This window comes from Prinia subflava, chromosome 28, assembly GCF_021018805.1.
Source record: "Prinia subflava isolate CZ2003 ecotype Zambia chromosome 28, Cam_Psub_1.2, whole genome shotgun sequence".
Taxonomy (NCBI): domain Eukaryota; kingdom Metazoa; phylum Chordata; class Aves; order Passeriformes; family Cisticolidae; genus Prinia; species Prinia subflava.
Window position 1 is genome coordinate 3,336,747 of NC_086274.1, and position 27,914 is coordinate 3,364,660.

Consider the following 27,914-nt stretch of genomic DNA (forward strand, 5'->3'; position numbering starts at 1 on the left):
ACTAAAACATGCTCAAATCCCAGAGTTTTCTATTGGTCAAGTACACAGTTAAGCAAAGCACACTATTCCAGACTTTCCTGAAAAGAGTGGGTTCCTGATAAAGAAATTGCCTAAGGGTGTTGCATGTAAACACTTTCCAAGTGGCAAGTCAGGTTCTGAATTTGCAACACAGCAGTTCCTCAGCAGCAGCCTTGCGCTCCTAGCCCATTATAAAATCAAGATATCTTCAAGGCCCTTGCTCAAAGATTTCAGTAGGCTCTGGTCATGCATGAAGCTTTTCTCATTGTATCTTGCTTATGTGTTTTACCCTCAAATTAAAACATCTGCTGAGTCCACAGTTTCTCAGAGCTCACACACAGTCACAGCAAAATCAGTCCTGCTTGGAGGAAGCCAATGCCCTGATTCTCAGGGTGGGCTGTTTCCATGCCAAGACAGAGTCTCAGTCATTTGGGCTCCACCTTCCCTCCAACCAAACCAACCCAAAATTTCTAAAGGAGTTTTTTCAACCAGAGCAGTGATTCTCTCACCTTGCCCAATTCCCTTCTTTCCAGGCACTGGCAGAATCATGACACACACATTTAGGAAAAAGAGGATGGTGACACACACACAGAGGATCACATTTGATAGCATGTTACTAATGATGGAAAATAGCAATTTCAAATAGAGCTTTAATTTCAAATAAAGTCATTTTCAAATTTAACTGCTGTATTGGGGATGAAATTGGGATGTCTGTGACAGTTCCTCTATGATTTGTAGCTTGCTGTGTACAGTAGCTCTGCAGTAAAGGATCACAGATGGTCTGCCCGGGTGGGAAGACCCTGCTCTTAGGGACTGCAGTCTTCCTGTACTTGCAGAATTCCACCTTAAAAGTAATTGGATGTCTCTGTAGCTCAGAGAAGGTTTGTTAAGCAATGACACATTGCACTTGGATCTGAAAACATAACATCTGGAAGCCAAATGTTAGAGGCAATATAAAAGGGCCAGCCCAACAAACCAGAGGGGCACTTCTAAGCCAGGAACATCTTCAGGATGGACATTTTCCTTCTCTGTGTGTTCCTGCCTCTGGTGACAGTGGCATGGGGCCAGTACAGTGACTATTACTACGGTCCCTATAATTATGGAGACAACGATGAATGGGTCAATGTGTACCGGCAAGGTTTCAACTTCCAGTGCCCGCACGGGCAGGTGATCGTGGCCGTCAGGAGTGTCTTCAGCAAGAAGGAAGGCTCTGACAGACTGTGGAACTATGCCTGCATGCCAGCATCCCAGAGCCTGGGTGAGCCGACAGAGTGCTGGTGGGAAGAGATCAACAGGGCGGGAACCGAATGGTAGGAGAACCCCAACATCCCTGCAGGGCACAGCCCCCATAACCCCTGTGGAATGCGATCCTAGTGCTGTGCTCAGAGCAATGCGAATGCATAGGAATGCAGTGATAACCAGAGGGTTTCACTGCCTTAAGGCTCATTAACCACAATGCATGGGAGCTGATCAGCATCACCTTTGTCTTCTCTGGTGTCAGTGTGCTTTACAAATGTCCTTTGGTCTCTCACAACCTCAGCTGTGAAGAGGTTCAGTCTTGCTATTGTTTCAATGATAAGGAAAATGAGGTGAGCACCTGCGGTGAGGAGAGCATAAAGTCCCTCTTGAAAAGTCACTTTGAATCAGTGACTAAACGGGGAAACAAACTGCAAAACTCCTCACTCCATCCTCATGCTCTTATCACTAGAAAAAACAATCTCTGTATTGCACTGGCTCTTTGCTTTGTGTTTTTGTTGCTAAGCTTTTTGGCTTAAGCATAGACAAATGTTCTAGTTGTGCTGTTATTACAGGAGCCAAAAATCCACACTAACAAGCGATGATGGTGGCATATATATCTGCATGGTGATAGAAGATCATGAATTTCCTAATTCCTTCAGTTTGCTTAACTAAATGTTACATCTTCCATCAGCCTTGGAGGCAAAGGTGATCACATTATGTGCCCACAATAATTTCTGGAAATATGTATAGTATTTCACATTTGGGCAGAATACTCAGTATTTAATTTTTTTTTTTTTTTTTTAATGAAATGGGAAACAGAGTTTTGGACAACTCTGGGATTGAAATATTCTTTGGGCAAGATGAAATGCAGGCAGGCGTGAGTCTTTTCAAATATTTGAAATGGTTTTGTCCCAGAAATTGCAATGTGATTTTTTGAATTCTTTTATATGGGAATAGGTTAACAATGAAATGTGAAGTTTTTGCTTTTTAAATGGTTCAAAATTTTGTTCTGAATTATTCATACTCTTTTATTTACCACGTGACATGTGCCTATGGCTGATGCAATTGCTAAGGGAAAAAACGATTGACCCTATGTTTAATTTTGCAATAAGAGTTGAAAAAAGGGAGAGAGCTGCAAAAGAGACAGAAAGAACATATTGTGATAATCTTGGATGACTTCTTCATTTTTTATACATTGATGCAATTTCTATTTATTACATAATAATTTTGAATTGGACATTTCTTTTGTTCAAAATAAACTTATTATTCTCTTTCTAAAAATCCCTGGCAGCAATTGCTCACGTTCACTTCCCACAAACAGGATACTGCATAAGTCTATACAGAACATTTCCTTCTGCTATGTAACCATTCATCACTGTGCTCTGTATGCTTACCATGACTACATCCACAGTGCGTTATCTGAATCTTTTTTCCCCTCACCTCTAATAAAAGAATCTTTTCACTTTCTCCTCTTTGTTGCCTACTTTTTTCCTATAGCAGACCCTATATTTTCTCCAAATGTATTTCTTTTTCAACTCCTCTTTAATTGCTTATCTCTGTTTTTCTCCCTTTACTAGTTTTTGGAGTTATTTTAGTATTTCTTCACTAGCTCACCCTTCCAGTTCCAACATCCTTACATCTCTCTGCCTACTCTGCACAGGTCAACTCTTCCTTCCTTCCTTCCTTCCTTCCTTCCTTCCTTCCTTCCTTCCTTCCTTCCTTCCTTCCTCCCTCCCTCCCTCCCTCCCTCCCTCCCTCCCTCGGGAGCACATATCTTTTTGTAAAGGTTAACTTGTGCTCCTTTACTTGGGCTATTTCCATAAATCCTAGCCAGCTGTGCCTGACTGGATTCTGCAGTTTTCAGTTTTCCACCCCCAGGGAGGAGTTGTATCAGGATAGAGCTGTATCTGCCGTGCCTCAGGGAGAGAGGCTTGCAGTACACCAGCACATCCCTGGTCATGCCAACACTGCTGCCCAGGAACCCAGCAGTCTCATCCCAGAGTGGAATGAAAGTGTTGGCCAGTGCAACCTCAAATTAATGTGACAGCATGGATATATCCTGGGGGACCTTTGAGAATCCTGCCTTCTCTCTTGGCATCCTTACTTCTCATAGGTGCCCCTCTTCTCTTTATTTTCCACACGCACCTCAGTGCTATTTGGAGCCATCCCCAGTTCTAAAAAGATTCACTCAATCAAGTGGGACCACAAATATGAGTCATTATCTGTACCAATAGCTCCTGTTTGGCCAGCTCTCTTCCCTCCTGATCTCCCAACAAACCAATCTGTTGGTGAGCAATATGTCATTCTCATGTCAGCTGACACAACACTTTATTGAACTTGCTAGCTCATTGCCCATCCTTGTAGGATAGACTAAAATATTCCTTCTTTGACAATATTCCTTGTTTCACCTTGCACACCACATCCAGGGATATTCATTTGCTTGTACACCAGTAACTACAAGTCTGCCAAGTTTTTACTAAAATTTTGCAGAATAATTTTGGTCAGAAATTACTTGGAATCATTGAGTCGAACCTATGACCAAACACCACCAGGTCAACTGAATCCACATCGGGTCTGTCCTTAAACACTTCCAGGGATGGTGAACTCCACTACCTGTCCAAGCTGTGGTCTGCCAGCTTTTCCAGGAGTATGCTCTGGGATATGGGAGCCAGTGTTGAAGGCTGCTACTCTGCTGCAATTGAGGCTTTTTATTCTTTGCCCTACCTTCACTGAGCAATGAGAACAAGCTTGCTGCATCCTTTTCTAAAATCTCTTTTACTTAATAGTAGGTAGCAGCTATGCCTTTCCCTCACCCACACACCTTCACCCATGCTTTTGCTTTCAGGCTTAACGCATCTCCATTCTTCTAGTTCTCCCCTGGAGGTTTTATATTCCAACACTCTTAAGCAAGCACAGATCATACCTACAGCACTTCTCTGAATTCCCTCTGGTTTCTCATCCAGATCCCTAGTCAAAATCTCTAGTCTGGCAGAAACACCAAAAAAATAACCTTTGACAAATAATGCCTATGGCATTTCAAATTTCAAATGGTGATTTTCAAGTTACCATTCCTGACTGCTGCACAGCTGCATAATAGAGACAAACTCAGGAGAGGTTTCTGTAGAAAAGACAATAAATAAAGAAAATCTTAAGCGAGAAAATGAAGAGGGAATATAAAAGAGAGAAGAAAGAGTCTCCAACTCATTATTTTCTTTGGCCTTCAGCATTTGGGGCAAAATAACAATAAAGGATTGGGGGGACCATAGGGATAGGAGAGTTGGAAGCAAGAGGGAACCACTTACCAGTGCTTCCTGGTAAGTTTATTTCCTTTATTAACACTAGGGATTATACAGACTTAGACAATCAAACCATAAAAGTTAGAATCTTTCAGATATGGAAAAACTATTCAACAAAAAGAGAACAATGACACGGATCCACATTAGGCATCTAATGCCTAACAATGGTTAGTTTTTGGCCTTTGTCTCCTTCCAGAGAGAGAACAGGTACTCTAAAAACTGCTCTTTGGGGCACCCCATCTCTTTCACAAGCAGACTCATGAAGACCAATCCCTTCTCACCACTACCAGAATTACCTAGTGGTATTTCAGGATATATCTAACTATGGTGCTTCACTGTATACATGCATCCCCTGAAGTTAATCCTTTATGTCCATACACTTCTGAAGAGATTATGTGCGTTTGTGTTTTGCTGAAAGGACATGAGAAGCTTGTGAACCTGTTACAAGACTCAAAGGGGAAACTGTGGCAATAGATTGGGTCAGATGATCAGGAATGCCTTCTCAGCCTCATTCATCTGTGAATGTGTTTAAAGTCAAGTACATTTACAAAGGCTTTGTTGAATCTGTTCCAACACCTTACTTCTTCAGAGTAAGGTTAACTATCTGCTGACCAAGATGATACTCAATAGAGAGAGAGCAACTGGGAACAAGAACCAGTTCCTGGATCATTTGGAAATATTCATGTCTAGAGTAGGGAAAAGTCTCCAGAGCATGCCCTGATTCTGCAGTCCTTCTACTAATTTTTATGCTGCAGTTCCTCAAAGAATATTATCTTTTCAGGGAGCACAAATTTTAGGTCCTTATCTCCATTTGTACTGGAGAAATTTTGACCTTGTTTAAATATTTCACTACCTAAGGTCTGAGTGATTGAGGGCGAGACTGTTCTTCACTGCTTTGTTGAATACCACAGTTGTCTCTACAGACCAGTCTCTGAACAAGGGTTTTAAGAAAACCTATTTTTCTTGGCTGAAAACTATCATACAAAAAGACAGAGTTCACACAAACAAAGAAACAAAATCTTGCAAGCGAAGACAAGCAACTCTTCCCTCCAGGAAGGTAAGTTTGATTTACACCACATGATACAGATGAAATCATGCTGTATTCTCAATATACTCCCAGTTAGCTGTAAAGCAAAAAGGAGAAGCATTTCCAGCCAGGAGCTATTTACTCCATGTTTATTGCCTCTTTTCCTTGTTTAGACTTCTGAGAAGTGTTTAGATGGGACTTGGAAAAAACAGATATCTAGATTCTCCCTCCCCACTCCCATTTTCTTTCTCCTTTGCCCATAAACTGGGTGCAAACACAGGCTACTGAGCAAAGAATCCTCCTGTTCAGGCTCTGGCAACACACCATGGTATATCACTAGGAACTATTTTTGTTCCCAATCTCTGACCAATCCCAAATTTCAAATTGGAGGCTGTATTACCCAAACCCAACAATCCAGCTGCTCTTTGAAAATGCTCCCATTTGTGCTATCTACACAAACAAGTTAATTTTCTTCAGAGCCCTAAGTTTGTGTTAAAGGACTAGTATTACAAGTCCATTTAGCACAGCTGCAGTGGACTGAGTCCAGTGGGAGCATCCGAGGAGAAGAGGAATCTTTCTCTAGAAAAGGAGACCTCGTCAGCTACTGTCAAGAAGAAATCACCAGGGTGAAAAGGGCTTTGTCTTCCCTTGGTCAGGGAGAAAAAAAAAGTAAGTCCTAAGTGCCCCCCGAATGAAAGGAAACATTGCTGAAGGTGTTACAGAGGTTCTCTTTGGCATGTGGAAATCATAACAACACATCTCAGCACCCCATAACAGATAGGGAAGGCTTCTTGAAGAATTGGCTTTTGGAGACTGACATGACCTAATCAAACACATAAAAGTTGTTCCCTTTGTCTGGGTGTCAGAGTTGCAAGTGTCCCAAGCCTGGCCTCAGCCTCTTATGTCTCCCATTCACTTGTAACAGACTGACCATTGAATTAGCTCTCATCATGCAATCAATCCAATTACACAGAGGGAGGACACTCCATAAAGATAATTCAGGAGAACAGTATAGGGCTTCCCCTCCACATGGATACGGAATGACACTCTCAGGTTACCCTGTTATTAGGAACAAACCACGCTCAATGCAGCACGACCCAGTGCCGACTGAGCTGTGAGTCAGCCCTGCATGTTTCCAGAGAGCTTCAGGGAGCACTGTCCCAGTCAGTGCAGCAGGAATTCAGCTCAGGCTCTAACATCATCACTTCCTGCAGCTTGACTTGGGCTTCCCTGAGCAGATTTGTAGTGAACAGCCTTCCCCTTTGGCTTCTCATCCTCAGGATAACATGGTGCTGAGGTACCTGAGGAACAGGGGGCCTCAGAGGGAAGTTTACCATACAGCACCAGCATTAGATGGGGCACAACACTCTGGGGCTTTGCTTAGCAAAGAGCAAAATTAAGATGCAGGCACAAGTACGACATGTCACCAAAACTGATTCCATTGCTCAGAACAATTCTATTGTTGTAAGCAATGTTTGCATTCAGTCTGGCAGACAACTGTGGAATCAGTGAGGAACAGGCTTGGCTGCTGAGGTTATTATTGATGTTAACAAATAATGTGGCACAATTTAAGAAGATCTAACAGGTGAAACAGGTCATGCATGGATCCAAAATTCACATATGCATTTTGGGTGGGTTTGTTTCACACCAGCTCTTGTTTGGTCTCACAGATAAAAGCTCACTAGTGAAGAACAAAAGCAGTTCTGATCTGAACTAAATCTGTAACATGGATGCATGCTTTGATTGCTTGCCATGACAGAACTCAGCAGTACAACACTCATTAACCAGTTCAGAAGATTTGGCAGAGGAGAGGCTTTTCACAGGAATCACAGCAGGCCAGGAAAGTCTCAGACACCACGTCCCTGTTACTACACAGGACACTTCCCAGAAAAAGGCTTTCTATGGAACACTGCAGTCATTTCCCACACCAGTACCCAAGACAAGGGCAACTTCCCATCCAGGAGCACCTGGTCTTCACCACCAACCTTCTCACTGCCCCCACAGCAGCCAGCTCGCCTCCTCTTCTCCCAGTACCAAATCCAAAAGGCAACTCTTCACACTGCCGACTTGGGCCAACTAGAAAAAGAAAACCTATCCACTGCCAAGTTTAATCCCACACAGTCCCAGCAGTTTCTCATGTTCTTCTGCATTCACCTTGTAAGAGGCTTTTTCCTCTCTTAGCAATGTTAGGATTTCAGGAGTGAGGAGAACCCAGTCACTTTAAATACCGAACTACCCTTTATTATAAAAGTGCTAAAGAGTGGGTCTGGTGAAAAAAAAGCATTGTTTCGACTTGGCTATAAATCAAAGTTCCTGAATCACTGGGTTTTACTCACCCTACTTGCTCCAGGATTTGCTGTGACAAGAGTAGTGTATTCAAAAGAGAAGGAAAAAATTCTGGCATATTAAATGTTGTTTTCAGATTAGTGCATAGAGCAACTCACTGAAAAGGTGTGTGGGGAGGGGTTGTTTGTTTCCCTCAAAGAATTACTTTCTGTTTGTAGGAAAGAGGCCAGCTTGGAAAATAAAAGAAAAGGAAATATTTTATAGGAGCTCACAAATAAGCACTCCAAGTTCTAAGAGCATCTCTTCATTTTTGAGGGAGTATCTGGATTTTACTTGAAAACTAGAAAGATCAAGGCAAAAAATGTTACGTTACCTCAGAGCTAAAGAAAAGTACTTCAACATCACTATTCTCTTTCTTTTGCTAAACCTGATACTGGACTTGCATAACAGATTACAGGACCTTGTGTATGAGACAGAAGCAAAGAGACAGAAGTGAACATGAGCTTTAATGTGTATTTCAAACTTTACTAGGAATTATGTTAAAACAAAACTGCAATTTAATTATAAAACATTACTTATGTCCAGGTATACTTTCCATCTAAGAAACTAATTTCTAAGGCAACACCAGTTATATTTTTTTAATGAAACTTATAATGAGACAATAGAATCAGAATCAAAAATAACCACACCATCCTAAAATCTGGTATTCAAATTTGACTGCATGTAAACATGTGAGTGTTATGCTAGCTAGGTTTTTTTCTCAATTTAATAGAGAGAAGTGTCCATGAGCGGCATTTCTTTCAAAATTAATCTTTCCATCACAGCTGGACTATATTAGTAGAAAATAATGTGTCAAGATGTCTTGGGTTACGTACAAGAAAATAAAAACTGTTGTAGGACAAGTCAGTGGACAGGACTTCCCAGAGTAAATGTGAGCCAGTGGGAAGAGAAAAGAAGGAAGAACATCCCACAAAGACAAATATGAGCAGGAATATCAGACACTGATTGGTGGGGATGGGAAATTGCAGAGCTTGAGAGCTGAGAGCTTCTGAGAGGAAATGCAAAGGAAATGGAGAAACAAGGTGCTCCTGACATTGCACCTATGCAAAAGAGCTAGAAAAATCTTCAGGGGCACAAGGGCTTGAGCAATGCAGATGCAGGTAACTCAAAAGGGTGAGAGATGGAAGGTTTGTTGCTATTTTACACAGTTTAACGCTCATTTTGCAACGGGTACAACTAATGCCCGTGTTGCTGTGTATCAACCCTTCTTCCATCAGGATAACACCAATCATCTACAGCTATCCAATATGTTTACATAGTCTTAGCCATATGTTCCTATGGCCTATGTGCCAAAAATCAGAACAACTTCCTATCAAAGTCCTGCTGAAATCCTCTGAGTGAAAGCCAGCCTGCCACACTTGGTGTGATACCATGGCAACTCAGAGTCCCCATCACGACTGAATTCTGCAGGTCCTTGAAAGTCTCACAAAGCACAACAAGTACGTGTGGCCCCACCCGCGTGGGAGATGCAGGGACACAAACAAGTGTAAATACTCTTGCCTGAACAACAGAACGCAGGGGAAGAGACAGAGGAGGGAGCCTTGGGTTCAAAAGTGGACGCCAAAAACTATGCAGGGAAGTTCATTGCTGCACTGGCCAAAATTGATCAGTTTTTCAGCTTTTGCATACGAACACTTCAGCCTCACGCTGTCTTTGCAAGCACTAACACCACTGTGCACAGGTGACTTACTTTCCAAACACCAAACCCCACTAGATAACTTGTTTTCCCTTCTGAGAACTTCAGGTTTAAAATTAATCATGAGGTCATGGAATGAAACTAAGGGAGATTTTTGGTATTTGTTAATCATACAGTTACTTCCGAAAACGTCTTTCGGATATATCCTTGTAATTAATTTTATGAAATCGCAGAGAAAGTGTGCTGTAGATTTTCCTTGATGAAAGGAAAAGAAAGAAAAGGAAAAGAGATGGAAGAAATGGCATTCCTGGGAAACAACCAGGAGGGTGCTTGGGAGAATGAGCCCTCAATAGCTCAACTAATGACCTGCTTGTTTTCATGAGCTCCTTGTCTTCAGCCTCCAAGAAACAAGCTATTCAAACTGATTACCACTTGAATTACATTGGGTGTCAGTGTTGAGGTGCTGTAGGGTGTGCAAATAGAGGCATGCATGCTTTGGGACCATGTCTACTCTGCCTGAAGGCAGTGATCCACACGTATGATAGAGTTACACAAAGCATGAAGCAGCAGATTTTTCTTTTGGAAATCCAGTCATAAAATTTATGTGAGTCTTAAAATTACATAACATTTGAATAGCAGTTTTCCTTATGTGATTGCTGTCAAATAATGATTTTATCATAAGCATAAACGTTCTTGATAAAGTATCCCTTCTCCTAGAGACACATAGTTGTGAAAGAATACAATTTAAAAAGTCAATAAACTTCTTTTAGAAAATAGCTTCTCAAGGGGGGTTTTGTTTGGTTGGGGTTTTTGGTTTTTTGTTTGTTTGTCTAGGGGGTTTGGGTTTTTCTTCTGTCTGGGTTTTGTTTTGGGTTTTTTTTTGTTGTCGTTGTTGTGGGGTTTTTTGGGTGTGTTTTCTGTGTGTGTGTGGTACAGAAGTAGTTGAAAAGGTTAGTTCAATAAAGCCCAAATCCTCAAATACCAACAGTCATAGACAAAAATATTAATGGACTATTTTGAAGCCAGTTTCATGATTTGTAAACAGTTGAGAATACCAACACCAAAACAATCTTCTTTCCTGGTTAGCATACTAGAATGATTAAATACTTTAGCCTGATTGAATAGTTTTAAGTGCAACACAAATATTAAGACATTGGTTACCTACTGCTGCTTTCTTAGAGAAAATGGTTACTCTGTACACAGCAAGACTTTTCTCAGCACAAAGTCAAACCCTTAACTTGCACTTTATATCAAAAATGTTAATGCTGTTTTGAGAAATACTTGAAGCTACGTCAAGGAATTTAACTCCGTGTTTACCTTGTGTGTTCTCTTCTTTCCCCTCATTATCAGGTACCAAACCTGCTCAAACAATGGGCTGGTGGCTGGTTTCCAGAGCCAGTATTTTCCATCTGTGCTGGACCGTGAATGGCAATTTTACTGCTGCCGCTACAGCCGGAGATGCCCGTACTCCTGCTGGTGAGTTCAAGCAGACACCAAACCTGAGAGCCTCCTTCCCCCAACAGTCCCTATAAGTGTCTCTGGCTGTTTGACCCATCAGAAACCTTGTCTGAAAAAGAGTTAACTGTGCTTTATGGAGCCAAGCACATTAATTCCAGTCTGCTACAGGATTCTTAAGGATCCAAGGCTAAGGGAAGAGAGTAAGGGCATGGTTACATGGAACAGGCCAACACAGCAGCTGACCCTCCATGAACAGGTCTGGGGATCAGCATCAGCCCAGCTGTGCTGGAAACCATGACAGAAGTCCCCAAAGTGGAATGACATTTTCCCACCTCAAATCCAGCACATTTACTGGAGGAGTAGGAGCATCTCTGTGCCACACATTTGTGCCACAATGACTTACAAGAGTGAACTTAGACCACTTACCTCAGAAAAAATGTTAGTAGAGCATACAGCCATGCCTCCTCTCTCAAAACTGTTTAAAGATCGAAGTCAAAATGAGCTACTGATCATACACCCCAAAGGAAAAGGTGGTCTCAGCAGAGTATCACCACTGGTGCTGACAACTTAACAGAGACTCCAGAAAAATGAGCTATGCATCCCAAGCTTCCCAGTTTCTCTAAAACACACCACAGGTGTGGCTTCTCTAAATTAAAACCGAGGACAGGAGCAGACTGTGAAGAGGCAGCTCATATTGCTCCTGTCCATTCTGTTCAAGAGAACTCATAATTTTATGCTCCATTAGAATTTTATGTTACATTCAGCTTAAAATTAGCTATTTTCGGTGATACAAAGGATAACCTGCCTGCATTTAAGGGAATAAAAAAAAAAAAAAAAAAAAGAAAAAGAAAGTAGGGGAAGATAAAAGTAAAAAGAAAAAAGTAAGCCTGTGCTTGAATCTCTTTTTCCAGACATCAGCTTTGAAGGAAGCTTCCCATTGAGATGCATACAAACTGTTTATGTGCCTGTTGATTTTACTCGGCTTGCTGGCTATTGGCCAAACACAACAGCACTGCCTTGCCTTTCATCCTTCAGTCTCCTTGCAGCCAGGAGAAAAAGAAATGTTTTTATTTTTTTAAATGCCTTTCAATTACATTTCTGTAACAAAGTCTTTGAACATTCTTCTGAGCATTCCTCTGTCTCCTTTCCAGCAGACATTGCCTATGGATGTTCCCTACATTTATTTGCATACCTGTTTATTTACATACCTGCCCAGGCTCTTCCCTCTGAGGGAAACTCACTCAGACTTTTAAGCAGTTTTTCTAATCTCTTGTACTCCTCTAATACTGCATACATTTTCAGAAAAACAACAGAAACCTCTGACTTTTTTTGTGAGTGTTGACAGTTTTGTTTCCCTCAGATGTTGTCTTGACAACTGGGAGCAGCTTTGTCTCTGCATTACAAATTGGCATCCAGGGTAAGGCAAATCCCAATGTAAATGTTAGAGGTTAGTGAAGTTTTAGTTTTCACATCAGCTGCACACAGACTCCTTTACTTTCCTTCTATTTCCAACAGCAACAATGCTCCCAAGCATAATTTTTGTGCTTGGGAAAGAAAACCTTATGTAGTTCCCCTGCAGTTCCACACAGAAAAGGCAGCGTTTCAAAAGCAGGTGAAGTGTTTTTCCCTCTAAGCAGGGTAGAAATCCCATGTACTCACGTTCTTCTGGGAGGGGAGAGCTGTAAAACTGGTGGGAAGCTGTGTCACCTGGCTTGTGAAAAGTTTCTGGTACACAGTTTGTGATTATGGGTTCATTAAAAAAAAATTCTGCCTTTAGAGCTAGCAAGGTGTATGTGTATAAGCTCTTTCCACATACAGTTATCCAAATTAAGATGTTAGGGTCAGGAGGGACAGACAACTAGATGGGTTAAAATATGGTGGCTTAACCGACTCAGAGGGCAGTGGTTAAAGAGTGATATCCTGCCTGTCCAGCTTAATATCTCTATCCATGACCTTGAGGAGGCAACTGAGCACATGCTGACCAAGCCTGCATATGACACCAAACTGGGGGGTGCAGCTGACACACTTGAGGGCAGGACTGCCAGTTCAGCGGGATGTGAAGAAAACTGCTTTTTCTATGAGGACAGATTGCCCATTGAGGCTCCTTGCAGGCTTTCAAGACTGAACCAAATAAAAGCTGAGAAGCCTGGTCTGGCCCTGTGGTTGATGCTGTTTGGACCAGAGGGCTGTAGCAGAGACTTTTTGAAGTCCCTTTGCACCAGAGTTATCCTGGGGTCCCACACAGGAAGACTTTTACAGGAGGACTCACACCATGCAGATAAAGCGTCTCCTCCAAACCAGCGGTCTATTTTCTATCATCTGCTAGGAATGATTTCTTTTCTGGTTTACTCTCCTTCCCTGCCTAGACAGTGTAGTAGTACTCTGGGTGAGTACTAGTGGTTGTGGTAACATATAACCAACAGGAACTTCACTGGGGTAATGAAACCCCATGTTTTGGACTCACTTTCACTCGTGAAGTCACAGATGTGACTTGTGTGAATTGTTAAATTTCAGTGCACAGAAACCAAACTTCCCATCCCCTAAGCTCAGGAGGTCTTGCTCACAACAGAACTTTCATTGGCATTTCCAAGTTATTGTCACCAGACCTCGTTCACACATCACCCTCCTGGTCTGTATCTTGCACAGGTTAAGATGCATTTGACAGAAAGAATGTTTTCCAAACAAACTGCAAAGTAGTTCTGGGCTACTATGAGTAAGGCCTCACATTGTATATGCATGTAAGACACAACAAAAAGGTGTGTGTATAGTGTATCATTATTTATTGCAGCTTCTGCCCCAAACTATGATAGCATTTGTTCTGTTCCAGGAACTAATTGTAAATAAAGTAACTGTGGAGAAATGACAATCAACATGCTGCTGACTCCTATTTTTTGATGAAGAGGCTTATTTTAATGCAAAGGTTTCTATTAGTATATGACTATGTGGAAAAGTATTACCAGAAAAGTAATAATGCAATCATGGTGGTACTTTGTGGACCATACGTTACACAGGAAAATCCGTATTCAAAGAAAATGCACACTGCAGGATTTCTCAGCAGCCTTGATTTTAATGTGCAATGTATCCTGAAGTATGAAACCAGCTGCAGGCAGAAAGGCATTTTTAAGAAAACTGACAATATTGATGTGTGACAAAATTCTGTTTCAAATTAGCTCTCACCTTGGGTATTTGATTCCTTCCTCTTCCAGTTGTCTCCATACAGGCCTCTCTGGTAAATATAAAAGCAGTAAACCAGCTGATCCTTATGCATGGTTTCTCTTGTCTCTTCTGCTTCAGGACTACTTTGTTCCTGAAGTGAGACGACCCTGTAATGAACAAAGACAGGTTTTTCTTATGTATATGAGCCATGCAACTGATTTGTTAGAATTTGACCTGGTTTTGACACCTATAATATTCCTGTGTTTTTTGAAAACTGCTAGTAATTATTGGAATACTAATTTACAACACCACCATGCTGACTGAAACCAACACTTAGCTTTCACTTTGCTTAATAGAATGACTGAAGTCAAACACATGCAGAAGGACTTTATTTGTTAGCATTTATATCCTTACTCTTTGAATGCAGTAGTTCTGTTTTACAGCTCATCTTCTCACCATTAATTCCCACTTTATCCCTGCAGTAAGTTCATATTGAAAATAAATTTACTAATCTTTTCCAGTCTCATAGATTTCCACTTGCTTTGTAAATTTTTTTACAAGTACTTAGCTTCCTTCTTCATCATGCCAAGAATTGTCATGGATTCTGCACATTTTTAACATACTGAAAATAATTAACATTCCTCACAGGAGGCAGAAAAGCTCTCTTTACCTGACTAGGGAATGCTACCACAGTAAAATAAACTGTGTGCTGATTTGCACCATAAAGGAAGCAAATCTATCACAGATGCAGAGACAGTGTTGCTAAGTGGTCCCATTAGAGCTCCGATTTTTCTCTTTGCCAGGAAATGAAAGTTGACTCCATACTCTGAAAAGCAAACACATGTCACAGAGCAATCCCAAGTCTGCACAGACTGTTTATGACTGTTCCCCTTCTCCAAACAATGAGCAGTTTAAATGCCAGAAGGTCTGTCTGGAGCTGTGGCTGCTCTCTGTCATGGTGACACTGTCCAGGCAACAATTACATTTTCCAAGAGTTATGGGGTTTAAAGTAATTATTTGTCTTCCTGACTCAACCTGCCACATGAGACATATTGAAAATGATGTGATCCTGTGCAGGTTTCTCAGAGATAACCAGTAGCAGAGATACTAATCCAAGAGGTGAACCCAGAGTAGATGTTGTGGAAACATGCAGTTCTGGACAACTCAACTGCCCTCCCCTCTTTTTCCATTTTTTAAAAGCTATTTAAGTGTTCGGGGGGGAGAGGTTGATTTTTTGGGGGGTTGTTTGTTTGTTTTTTAAAATTATATTACCCATCAAATACAACCTTACAGTTCAATCTGCATGACATCTTCCAGAGACATTTTAGGAGAAACACACATGATCTGACATTGGAAATCTGGCCAAGTTATTTTGGGCATATCTTTTTTGAAGAACAGGCCCAGGTTGCCTTGAGCTCTCTGCTGCTGCTTGTTCCATGAGCTGGTGCAGGCCTGGAAGGACTGTGCTCCCGCTGTGCCGGGCTGGTGGCTCCTCAGCCCCAGCAGGGCTTGTGGCTTGCAGTGCAACACAGTGGGAGTACAGGAGCACTGCTGGGTCTGTGTGAGTCTATGGGCTCAGAGCCTGAGCTCAATCACAAAACACACGACATGGCCACACACAAGAGAGCTTCTCATCTCCAGAGGAGCTCCAGAACCTCTAGTTCCCTGGCAGCCTGGCATCCTGGGATCTGTACTCAGAGTTTCAGTTGCTGAAATTTCTGTAGACATCTTACTAAGACCTTACTAAGACTTTCTTTGGCTTTTCAGCATAGGATGCTTTTTAAAAGCAGATAGCCTCTATCTTCCAGCTGGAGGAAGAATTGAAATTGATTAAAGAGGCATATAATTCCCATGTTTATTGAATGTAATTTGCAGGCTTGTGGCTCTTGGAAAAATTTTCTCCTTTAGGAAAGACATGTTCTTGAAGCACTTGTAAACAACATCTGAAAGTAAGACCAGATGCTCCTTGTCCTCATATATCAGATATTTAATGTCAAAACTTATGTTTTTCTCTTGAAATGGAACAGCTCTTTCTTCTGGCTGTGGGATTGTTAGAGGAAGAGTTCAGCAGCAAAGAGGAAAATGAAGGTTAAAGAGCAGCCATTCATCTTGTTAGCACTGTAGTTGCACAAGAAGTGAACAGTGTAAGATATTCCAAAACCATGTATTTATTATCAGGGAGTAAGTATATTCCACAATTGGAGCCAGAAACTGTTCTACCACTGACTATCTCTCATATTTTAAAACTCTCATTTCTTTTGTCTGCCTGGTATCTGGAAGCAAGGCATACATACCCACAGTTCTCATTTCTGTCTTAAATCAGCAGGCTGCACATACTAAGGCCATTGGTGTGGCTCGATCTTCTTATTGGTAAATAATAGACTCCTGATAACTATTTCTGAAGTCAATTGTTTAAAAAGCGCCACGGATCACTGTAGAATAGTACAAAATATTCTTCTCGGTGCTAAATGAGTAACACTGTGTTTCCTATTAACATCAACCATAGCAATTCTCTACCATGGAAAATAAACAACACAGCTGTTTGCAAATTAAAATAAAAACAACAGTAACTCTGGTAAAGATTTAAGGCCTTTTTTTTTTTCAATATATATCCTACCCTGAGCAAGATTTATAGGATTATAGTGAAATACATTAGAAAAACATGTGGATGGTTGGAGCAATGTAAAGCACTGAAAAGATAAACCATTCCACATCAACTCTATTCTAGCTAAAAATGCCATTATGAAAATACCTCTTTCTGCCAACTTTTCCTGCTGTCTCGCACACAGGCCAAGCTACTATCCTTATCACAAGATCACACAGATTTCCTTTCCCAGTCTTTAACACAGAATTACCTTCTTTCTCCTCTCTCAACAGTGCCTTTGGTGCTTCAAGTCTCTTGTGCCCAAACATCATACACTCCATGCTATCCAGAAGTAGATTTGAAAAGCTGAACCAGAGTTCCTGTTTTCTGTATTTTCTTGCAAACAGATCTTACAGACTGAAAAGACTACCACTTGTTGAGGCCTCACAATACTCTTGTCTTCCCTAAAGTCCTTTCCCTGTGTGTGTACCTAATAATAATTCCGCTAATTGCACCCTGCTGGCCCCTGCCCCTCAGCGTTGGTTTGGCACCAAATTACCCAGTGCCTAGAGGCCACAGTCTCTGTAACACACATCTTCTCAGCTGCTTTGCCAGCCTCTTTCCTAGGGCTCCCTGTCACCTACCTGCTCAGGCACCACAGCACCCCAGCTTGGTCATACAACACCCCAAGCAGCAGCAGCAACTTTGGGCACTTGGCAGTTCGCAGGCTTCTCACTGCTCCCCTCGTCCAGTTCTCCTTGCTATGAGTGCAGTGCCACAAGTGCTCACAGGGCACTGTGAAGGTTCCTGTGGATGGCTTTTCCCAAATGAAAAGCCCATGGCCAGGCAAATACTCACTAACTGGGGCAAAAAGTGTCTCACGCTCCTTCTGTGGCTCCTCTCGGTACAAACCACACATTGCCACACGTGGCTTACAAGTGTTACTATGTTTGTAAATGAATTATGTGTTTGTAGGGCTATGGTAGGTGGTTCATGAGTTGATATGCACTTTGTATTTGTTAGTGAGTAAAGTATTTAACATTTTCAGTTAAGTACTTGATAATAATGGTACAGACCAAGCTGCAACAATACCTGAGGGAACCACGGTCCTGTGCCAGGCAGACCACTTTGGGAAGACCCTCAATGGGTGTCCTAAATGACCTTTCTCCCCTTCATGATGAGAAAACCTTATACTGACTATCCCCATACACTGAACACCAGGGCACCTCTAAGTGCAGACACATTTTGAGTGAACTGCCCTCAGGATTCAAAAAACTGAGATAATAGAAAAGGAATGGGACACACCACAAAGCCCTACTACATGGACAATCAATTGCATTTCTTTCTAAAGGACACAGTGCAAGCCAGACAACCTTGAAATGCAGGGGCTTAGAGGGAAAGCTTCAGAAATGAATACAGGAATCATCAAAGAGAAATTAATTAGGCAGACCCACACAGACTGATGTGAACTTGAACACTGCTGTCATAGCACCATTTATATTTTTTCTGTCCAGAACAAAAGGAGTCAGTAGGCATCTGTCTATGAAACAAGATACACTTCAGAGCAGCTCAAGTCCCCAGATAATTTATTTTTGGTAATTGCATAGATTTGCTTTTTGAACACTTCTAAGCAGAGGAGCCCTAAGAGGCTGCATGGTAATGTGGAGAAGTTAACAGAGAGGGAGGGGAAGATGACAGCAGTCAGAAAGGAAAGAGAAGGAAGCTAAATGGAGACTCCCACTGTACTTTAGAACAACACTGCATGCCTCTGCAAAAGGTCTGTGAGACCACAGGAGTTCAGAAGTTTGTAATCAGATTTACTTTTCAGCTGAGAGGCTCATGAAAGAAGTTCAAGGAACTGACTCTCAGTTTCTGAGTAGAGAAAAAGCAGCTTTTTAACCTTGTGTTGTGCACAGTCTCATCTGTCCAGCACATATTCCTGGTCAAGATTACAGAACATTTTCCTTGCTGAGTGCCAAACAGATGTTATGAAACACATTTGGTAGGACATATAAAAACACACGTCTTAGTGGTTTCTCCTAATAACAGCTAAACAAAGTGTCAGAACCTGGAGTTGATGGGAGAATGCAAAATCAAATGCTGGTGCATAGCTGGTCTTCATTTTTGAAACCTTCTATGGCCCTGGATTTTCTGAAGAGGCACTATCAGACACTCAGGCTCCAAGTTAGTAAACTAAATATGGGGACTCTGCTCTGGCTGAGTGGGCAATGTTCATGGTTTCCTCTCTTTCTCCTGGTCTACAGCATCTGTCTGCATGACCTGTGAAATACTGCTGTTACTTCTGCCCAATAGCAGAGCACCACAAGGGCTTTGCACGTCCATGTGTCCTTGGTCAGAACTCAAACAAACACTGTGACCAGGCCTGATCTTCTGCTTCCCAAACACACTCTGGGATGGGTGTCCTTATACTGCAACTCAGAATCTGTGTGATGATTGTTATGGCCAAAGGACAGGAAGCATGAAAACAAGATGTATTCAAAGAAGTTGACTGATTAGACTTGAGGCTCTTAATAAGGTCATGCCCGAGTTTCATATGCAGACACATTTTTCATTTGTCAAGGAAAAATGATCTGTTAGGAATGATGTTCCAACTGAATGATCTTTCATATTCAAAAGCTGAATATGACCTGGAAAGCAACGTAATAGCCCAGAGTACCTCAGCTGTCAGGTAAACTTTCAACTTCTGAGTTCCCCAACAGGTTTGAGCTCCAAATACACCCAAAGCACCTCATAAAAACCCAAACCTATCCCAATAACTATACTCCTAGTGAGTAAAACATTTAAGCCTGTGTGTAAACTCCACTGATTTAACAAAATGTAAACATGCACGAGTGCTGGCTGGAATGTACTTGAATCACCTTCAAGCATCATTCGAGTACTTCTGCTGGGCTGGATTAAGTCAGGAAAAGGATTTCTGTGAGGGTGTCTTAACCCTGCTAGTCTCAACAGGAGCTGGGCTGTTTATTTCCACAGGGACAGCATCTCCCTTACAGGGAACCTGATGCTTCTCTTTGCCATTTCAGAGTGAAGCTGACAACTCCAGTAGCAACTCCCATGTAAAATGGTGTAATACAAGGAGTGCCAGGTTTCAGACTTCAAATGTAATGTTGACAGAAAGTACTGGTCAAGCTTCCAGCCCCTTCCTGAATCTGCTCATTATCTGTAAAATAAATCACAATATTACCTCCCTATTTCCCAGGGAAGCAGCAATCATAATTTGGTTAATAATTAAAAAGCACTTTGAGGTTCTCAGATAAAATACACTGCACACATATTGTCCAGGCCCATATTTTTAAATTATAAATTAGGCAGAAAGAGGAAACAACAAAGAGTAATGGATTAATTATACTCACTTAATATAATTCATAAATGGATAAATGCTTAGAGTCGTTTGACTTGGCAACATTTACTGCAGTCTACAGCCACAAACCAAAGAGACTCACTAGAGGCTGGAGCAAATCCCTGCTATAAAGAAATAAATAGTAGATGGGCTTTATCTTCTTGTTTAGGTTTCTTTTATCCCAGAGCTGCAGATGTATATACATATATTGCAATACTGCAGTCTGCTCTTAACTGTTCCTAAATGTCTGAATTTTATTCAAATATCTACCTGAATTAGTTGCATAGAGGAGAAAGGCAGTCTCGTGAGACTGTATCTTGTGGTGCTGTTAAGAAACAAGAACCTTCAAAGACACAGGAGAAATCACTAATTGAGTTGTAATCATTCAACTGGACTCTTCTATAAGATGGCAAATAATATTATCTTCTTTTTCCTTAATGTAAAGGTTAACAACAGAATATCCAGGACACTATGGAGAAGATATGGACATGATGATGTACACTTACGACTATTACATCCGTGGGGCAACCACAACTTTCTCTGCTGTGCACAGGTTTGCTTTTCATCTGTTTCTTTAGAAATTTTTAAAAGTCTCTCTCTTCTATTTCCTCCCAACAGTGCATGGCTAATACCATCTACTGGTGTAGTCAGCATCATGCTAGTAATTGTGAGGACCAAAGTTCACAGTCCATATGACTCACTGTCCAGAGTGGTGTATCGGCAGCAGCAGGGCATGCTAATGGAGATCACTCACCATGTCCATCTGAGCAGTGAAAAATACAGCAGTGGTAGATTGGGCTGAATCTGACCTTCACAAAATGCAACAGGTCTTCAGTACAATTTCTCACCTGCTCCTAGTGGGAGCATATTTCATTGAGCTCAGTAAAAAGACCCTGTCCATTCAGGGAATGAGGGACCTATTTTGGTCCACTTTTCTTTGCAGAGAAGCAGGGAATCTGCCAGGATGCAAAGTTAAGACCATACAAACTGCAATGTGAATGCTTTGAACTGCCCAATCCCTGTCAGTACAATTCTAAGAGATGCAAGCCACTCCAGGAATTCAGGCAATGCCATGCACCTTGATCCCTTTCCAGAAAATGAGTTAACTATGTTTTCTTGATCAGTCCTGGTCACCTCTTGGCATTGGCTCTATTGCTAGTGAAGTCATAGTCGTGCATATGGGTTCACAATTTTTCCATTCAGTTAAAAAGGAATGTTTCTCCCTTTTTACTACACAGAACTGCAAAGTTTAAAAATCTGGATTTAACATAAATCTCACACTGTTGTCTGCCTAGGGCTACAGAGATCCTAACAGAGCAGGTTTAAGAAAAGTGTAAGCAGCCCTGATTGTGGAGAGGGATCTTGATTCTTTCAAGCTGCCCTCTAATATATCAATCATGAGCTATTTCTTTGCTGATGTCTTTTACTGGGCACCTCAGTCCACTGTATTAAAGCATTTGTTGTCAAGCACAACACAGACAGCAAGGTGTGCTGCACTGCTCTGCCAAGACAAGCTACATGAGAAGGGGGAGAGAAGAGAGAAGTGGGAGTTTAAAGACATCAATATTTCAAGCTGTCTCTAATAACACTCAAAGCAGCCAAAGTGCTTTTGTCACTGTAATGCTCTCAGCCTGCCAAAGTTCCCTACCAACCAGAGAACCTCCCTCAACCTCAAGGTCACCTAAAATAAGGAGGCTTTTCCAGAAGTGACAACACATTTCAAGGCTGCTGCAGGTCCGTAACTGCAGTTTCCAGGCTAGCATACATTATCCTGTTTATTACCAAATGGAAGTCATGTCTGCAAGTTCTTCCTACAAGTGGAAGAATAACTTCCACAGACACTTGACTCAAAGGTATCTATTTATTGCTTTAGAGAAAGAAATTACAAGGTCATAAGGGACAGGCCTGTTCCAGGCTTTTCATCTTAAATATTCCTCAGTGCTCTCTTTAATCCTTGTTCCTCATGGCTGTGGCAGAGAGTAGGGGAAATAATACAGACAGTGCATTCCCCTGCAGCTGGAATGCAGACTCCATCGGATGTGGACCAGGGTAAAGTCTGGAATCACAAGGACAAGCCTGGAAAACAAAGCAGCCAAGGTAGCCTCAGCCTCTGAGCAGATTTCTGTCTCTGACTGCTGAAGGCAGCCTTCAGAACAGGGTGGCAGCGGGGCCACTGCTCAGGAGCAAAGGCAGCTTCATGGGAATGCACACTGGGAGTACAGGTCCTCACAGGACCACAGTGCCTGGAAGAGGGAGAAGCCACCAGCACACCTTTGTCCTGTCTCTGCTCTGGTGCCATCATATGCCTGCAATAGTAGCAGGTTGAAACCACAGAGAAAATATTTTGTGAATTGCAAACAGAAAACGTTTTCTGCACCAATGAACTTTCTGGCCCTCAGCTTTCAGAACAACCAGAAACAATTTGTGTTGTCAAGAGAATTAAGTGAAAAGAAAAATCTTTCTACACCAGTTCAGAATTCAGATTCAGGCTGTAACACTTGACTCCTGGGGCAGTATGAATCACAAAAGTCAGCAAAATTTATCATTCTTAATGGTTCTTTGCTGCTCATGAGGCAGAATAGGAGCAGGAAAAGGTCTTCTGAGTCTCAGCGTGCCTGGAGCATGCACATTTCCACTTGTCTATGTGAACATTTTTTAATTCCTTATTTTCAAGCACATTAAACTTGTGTCCACACTATTTGGTTCATGATAGACAATGTTCTTGAGTTAATGCGGCAAAAAAAAAAAAAAGCCTCTGAAGGTGTTTCAGTTTAAGCTTTCCCAATCACTTCAAACAGGTAGGTATTTTATACTTTTCCAATAAGCTTGCAGAATTCATATCTTCCCTTCCTACTCCCTAGGACATTGCATCACTGAGGCCACTGTTGATACAAGGATATTTGAGACAGCATGTGATGCTTGTGGCAAAGGACGTAGAAAGTTTAGAATGATGTTATCCCCACCAACACTTCTGTAATCACTCTCTGTGAGTTTCCATGCCTGTGTATCAGGAATGAATGAAAGAGTTATTGTTGATCGGCAAAGACTTTAACTGTTCTTTTGTGGAGCACAGACTTCAGAAGTGGTTACTATTTACATTTGCCAGTCTCATTTTAAATAGGTCTAAAGGAGAAAAAAACTGTCTGTAAAGCATGACAGAAGCACCTGGAAAGAATTAGAAAAGGTCTGAAGTATCTCTGGGAGCCCATTCAGGAGTGTGGTGATAACACTGATGCAGACAGGCTGACCTGGACATAAATAAGGGAACATTGGCAGGGAAGGGCAGTATCTTTTGTTAGACAGACAAATACAGTCAGATTTCAGAGAAGGACATGGGCTATGTGAAGCAGGTCACAAACAACTGAAACTGCCCACATACACATACACATTGCAAACCCTTGGCAAAATAGCTTCCAAAATTAAACCCACAAACCAAACAACATAATACCTTCCGCCTGGGCTCTGAAACATGCCAAGTGATGATGGTATGGCTTTCTGGTGGAGCAGTGTTATGTAGCTGTGATCTGGTTGGATCAGTCTCCTGAGTCCAGAGAGCACCTCTGGAACATTCACAACCCAAAATGCAGCAAGTGTCCTGGAGAGGGAGGTGGGAATTACCAGGTGTTCTTGTAAGAGCCACAGCTTGTCTTTCACTATGTAGTACGAAAATAGCACAATCAGACTGCCATAAGCTCATTTCTTTTACAAAACTCTTTTCTGCTCCATTTATTTGGGTGATCTGGATAGCCAGTTATTTCTTAACTGCTCAGACATCATCACTGGAAAATAAATCAACAGCCAGATACCCCAACAGTGAAATATGTTTGAAATGTCCAGACAAGCTGGACATCCACCAAGCTCAGCTGAGCTAAATTATAGGGTATTTAAGGTCCCTAATACATTTCATATGACCGATGAAAGAGGATTTTGTCAAACTCAATATGAATAGGAATTCACAGAATTTTTAAACTGAATTGGAAGCAGATTATTCAACAATATTTGGAGATAAAATAAATTTCTCTATGCATCAAAAATTCAAATTTGACAGCACATGACAGCTGGAAAGCAAAAGTGACAGTTCAATATTGATTCCTGAAACCAAGGAAAATGCATGAATTTAGCAACTGGGAGAGGATGACACCTACAAACTGGTGTTAAGGATCTGCAAAGGCAAGTTCAGATATATTCTAGAGCATGCCTCATAAGGCAAATCCTGGTGGCATCTGCATCCCCATTGGTAAACTTATCAGGGATCTACAAATTGAAACAGGCTGAGAACTACTGAATTAAGCAATTGCCTGCATCCTGAGAAGCTGGGCATATACACTTGAGTTCAAACACAAGTGACAGGGCAAAGAAAGGTAAAGTGCCATAAATGCATCAAGCATGTATATATTTGTTAGTGTCTCAAGCCCAAGCTGAAATGACAGCTTCAGAAATAATTCTGTTCCAGTGTTTTAAAGCATGTTATTAATTCAGGTGACTAAAATAAATTTCTTTTAAAGAGCTTGACTTTTAATTTCTCTATGTCCTATTTTAGAAAAACTATTTGAGCTAAGATTTTGAGCTAAAAGTCTCTCTGACAACGGGTGCTAACTTAGCAGACCTTAACTTTGACCAATATAATCCTGTTTTCACAAAAAGGTCCTCTTTATTTTTTATCTCTCTTGATAACTTAGTGACCAAAAGAGTAATATCTGTCTTTGAAGAACATGCTCATAGACCAAGTAAGGGATTCTTAAAATAAACTTAAAAATGAATCCTGCATTTCATTAACCTTTGGTAACCATTTTATGAGGAAATTACATTTTTAAAACATCTAGGAAAGATCTAAAGAAAACTAAAGCCAAACACTATATAACTGTTACATCATACTTGCTGATGAGCATGACACAGACCCAGTTCCAAATGACACTCAGGATAAACTTGTAGCTTAACAGCACAGTAAATTTCCAATTAAAAATCCTCAGCTTTTTAACAAAAACTGCAATGAAACATTTTATACTTACAGGGTAGTATACCTACAGGGCTTAAGAGTCAAATTAATCTTATTCCAGGACAGAGTCACCCAGTCAATGACACCATGTAAGCACATGGTGTCAAACAAGCAGTTAATACCAAAATCTGGGCTCAGGTGTCTCAGCACTTTCCTGAGAGGCAGCAGTTTGGTGCAGAAGTCTTTAAATGCAAGCTCCTAATTAAACCACTCTAGCAGCATTATCCATCCCATGCCTCAGCCCTAGGACATCACTATTAGCAGGATTCTAGCTTTCAGAATCCTCTTGGGGGACTACCCATTAGCAGTATAAATGGCAACTGCCATCTGCAAGGACTGTAGTTTGGATCTAAATTCAAGTTGACCAGTATCAAGCAGCCTAAATTCAACATTCCCTTCACAGCAGGGGAGTATTTGGTCCTCTGAACTCATGACTATTTGTCAAAGGAAAATTTAATGCACAATAAGCTAAGGAGGAAATTAAATTTGTAGCCTGTTGCAGCTATTGGACACTAAATCACTGGCCTTCACTGTTGAATCTCACTGCTCCAGTCAGGCTTCCTACTAACAATTGTTAGCTTTCCTATCACTCTTTTGAGAGAGAATACCACTTGCAAACTGGGAAGAGCATAAACTCTCCTCACATTCATAAGTGTTACTCTTCCTTACATGTGACTTGATCAAGGATGAGAAGTAAATTTCATTTCTCTCACTATTGATTCCTTCAGATCTTTATTGAAGGACACTAACTGGAAGACCTAGCAATGAAAGATGTTAAAGAAAAAAAATGTGAAATTTGCTCTATGGATAACTCTCCTCCTAGACATTGCAAATCACCCAATAGTTCTCACTTTTAACATATTACTGAACAATATATGACATGACAATAACTTTTGACAGAATCATCCTTTTCTTCTTGGCCACTGATTAAAAGTCAATTCAGGAATGATCACTATCAGGATTCATTGTCTTCTGGATACTCAGAGAGCTTATTCAGAGAACTGTTTTTCTTATCTTGTAAAGGAGTGTGACGAATTGTAACTATCACACATATTTAATGTCCTTTTGGCTCTTAAAACACAGAGCATTCAGATGAGAGTCAGTTAGTGGCAGACAGATGTTTTTGTTGCCATAGTGTCTAGTATAAAGTTAGTCTTGCTTGTATAGCATCTTCTGCAGTTCTGGCTCACTAATACCTCTCTCTCGTCTCTCTTTCATGCAGGGATCGTCAGTGGAAATTTATTGTCTGCAGGATGACAGACTATGACTGCCCATTTCAAAACGTCTAAAAAGATTGAGTGTACTACACTTGGAAAGCTTGGGGACAGACAGGGTGGGATGAGGATTAGTGATTACAGGAGAAGGTCAATTAGGCTCACAAAAATGTACCAAGACTCATCAGCTGTCTGCTGAAGACATAATTCTTTCCCTCTGGAGCTAATACATGAATTGCCAACCCACATGCTTGCAACAGTGAATTCAAAGGATTCTTTCAAGCTGCACTGACAGTTGTATCCCCCAACTAAATTTGCTTATGACATACATGTTTATGGTACACAAATCTATGGCATATGCACAGTTACCTTTCTTATATACACATATAGCCATTCTAAACACGTGCAAATTCCTTCTCACAGCAGCTCTGTATAAATGGCTTTCCAGCACAACCACTCTGAATGAGGTGGAAACATACTATACACTTCCCAACATACACTAGACTTTCTTGTCTTCTGCTTTGTACTTGGAACCAATCCAGTGACCCCTGCCAGCTTCTCAGAGCTGGAAGTGTTGCAGAAAATATCATTGGGAGGTGTGTGATAGGCTGCATCTGGCATTACCTGTTGCAGCCCTCAGCACAACTCCACTGCAATAAATGTCTGCCCACATGGGAGAATTCCGGGGATTTAAAACAGGAAGACATCAATATCTGATAAAAATGAGAGTAGATCCACCAATAAAAACAGAGGTCTAACCCAGTTTAACTGAAAGTCTCTTTCATATTGTCTTAAAAATCTCTAATGATAAAACTAACCAAGAACTCTGCTCTGGGCAAACCCAGGAGAAGGTCAGGCCACTCACTCTCAGTAAATATGGATATCACATTCTACAGGAGTCTGATTTTCAGGTGGATTTGGTTTCCACTATGGGTGCCTGTTCAACATCTATCTTCCCTTGGTAATACATTCTTGGCTTAGAATAGACAAATAAAGTTAGTGACTTAGGTGACCTTAGTTCCTCCAATTTGCAGATCCTATTGTCTATAAAGTATTAACTGACCATGTTTGAACATTGAACAGCACTTGTACTGCTGCAGTCCAACCAGAGAGAATACTGATCTGCTTCAGGAAGATCTGAGGTAGGAGTTTTCACTCTTGAACAAGCCAGAATTTAGGATTCTGTTTCTTAGTTGATGAATTAAGTGGTGGACTTAGCAATGGCTTTGGTGGTGTTGGCTCAAGGGCCGTGATGACTCCATGTGCCAATTAAGGCTGCAAAGCTTCACAGGAAACAGTTGTGTCTGCCAGTGAGTTTCCATATTCCAAGCATTTTTAACATATTTACAAGCATACCCTCTTGTCCAATAAAGGAATGATAGGTTTTGCTTTGCTGTAGCCTTGTTCTTTATTGACTTTACTTACACCAGCTTATTAATTTGCACACAAACAAACCCTCTGTCATTCTCAGAGACCATGAAGGTGATTAGGCAGTTTTGTGAGAGCCAGTTGCTGAGATATGTAGGTAATAGTGAGAAAGAGAATTTGATAAACATAGGGAAGATGGAGAAGCTTGTTCACTG

The 27,914-nt window shown here is 41.2% G+C and overlaps 1 protein-coding gene across 1 annotated transcript; it reads left to right on the top strand.

Moving 5' to 3' along the window:
• Positions 1-965: 965 nt before the first annotated feature.
• Positions 966-27,729, top strand: DPT (dermatopontin). The gene is made up of 4 exons (XM_063419921.1): positions 966-1,328; positions 10,913-11,038; positions 20,567-20,674; positions 26,340-27,729. The coding sequence occupies exons 1-4, from the start codon at positions 1,030-1,032 to the stop codon at positions 26,404-26,406; spliced, it is 600 nt and encodes a 199-aa protein (XP_063275991.1). The 5' UTR covers positions 966-1,029; the 3' UTR covers positions 26,407-27,729.
• Positions 27,730-27,914: the final 185 nt, after the last annotated feature.

What these genes read in the sequence shown, in the direction of transcription:
- DPT (XM_063419921.1), top strand. Translation starts at nt 1,030, where the DNA reads ATGGACATTTTCCTTCTCTGTGTGTTCCTGCCTCTGGTGACAGTGGCA. An exon ending in AACAGGGCGGGAACCGAATG is followed by an intron (nt 1,329 to 10,912) that starts GTAGGAGAACCC and finishes CCTCATTATCAG; the next exon opens with GTACCAAACCTGCTCAAACA. An exon ending in AGATGCCCGTACTCCTGCTG is followed by an intron (nt 11,039 to 20,566) that starts GTGAGTTCAAGC and finishes CTTAATGTAAAG; the next exon opens with GTTAACAACAGAATATCCAG.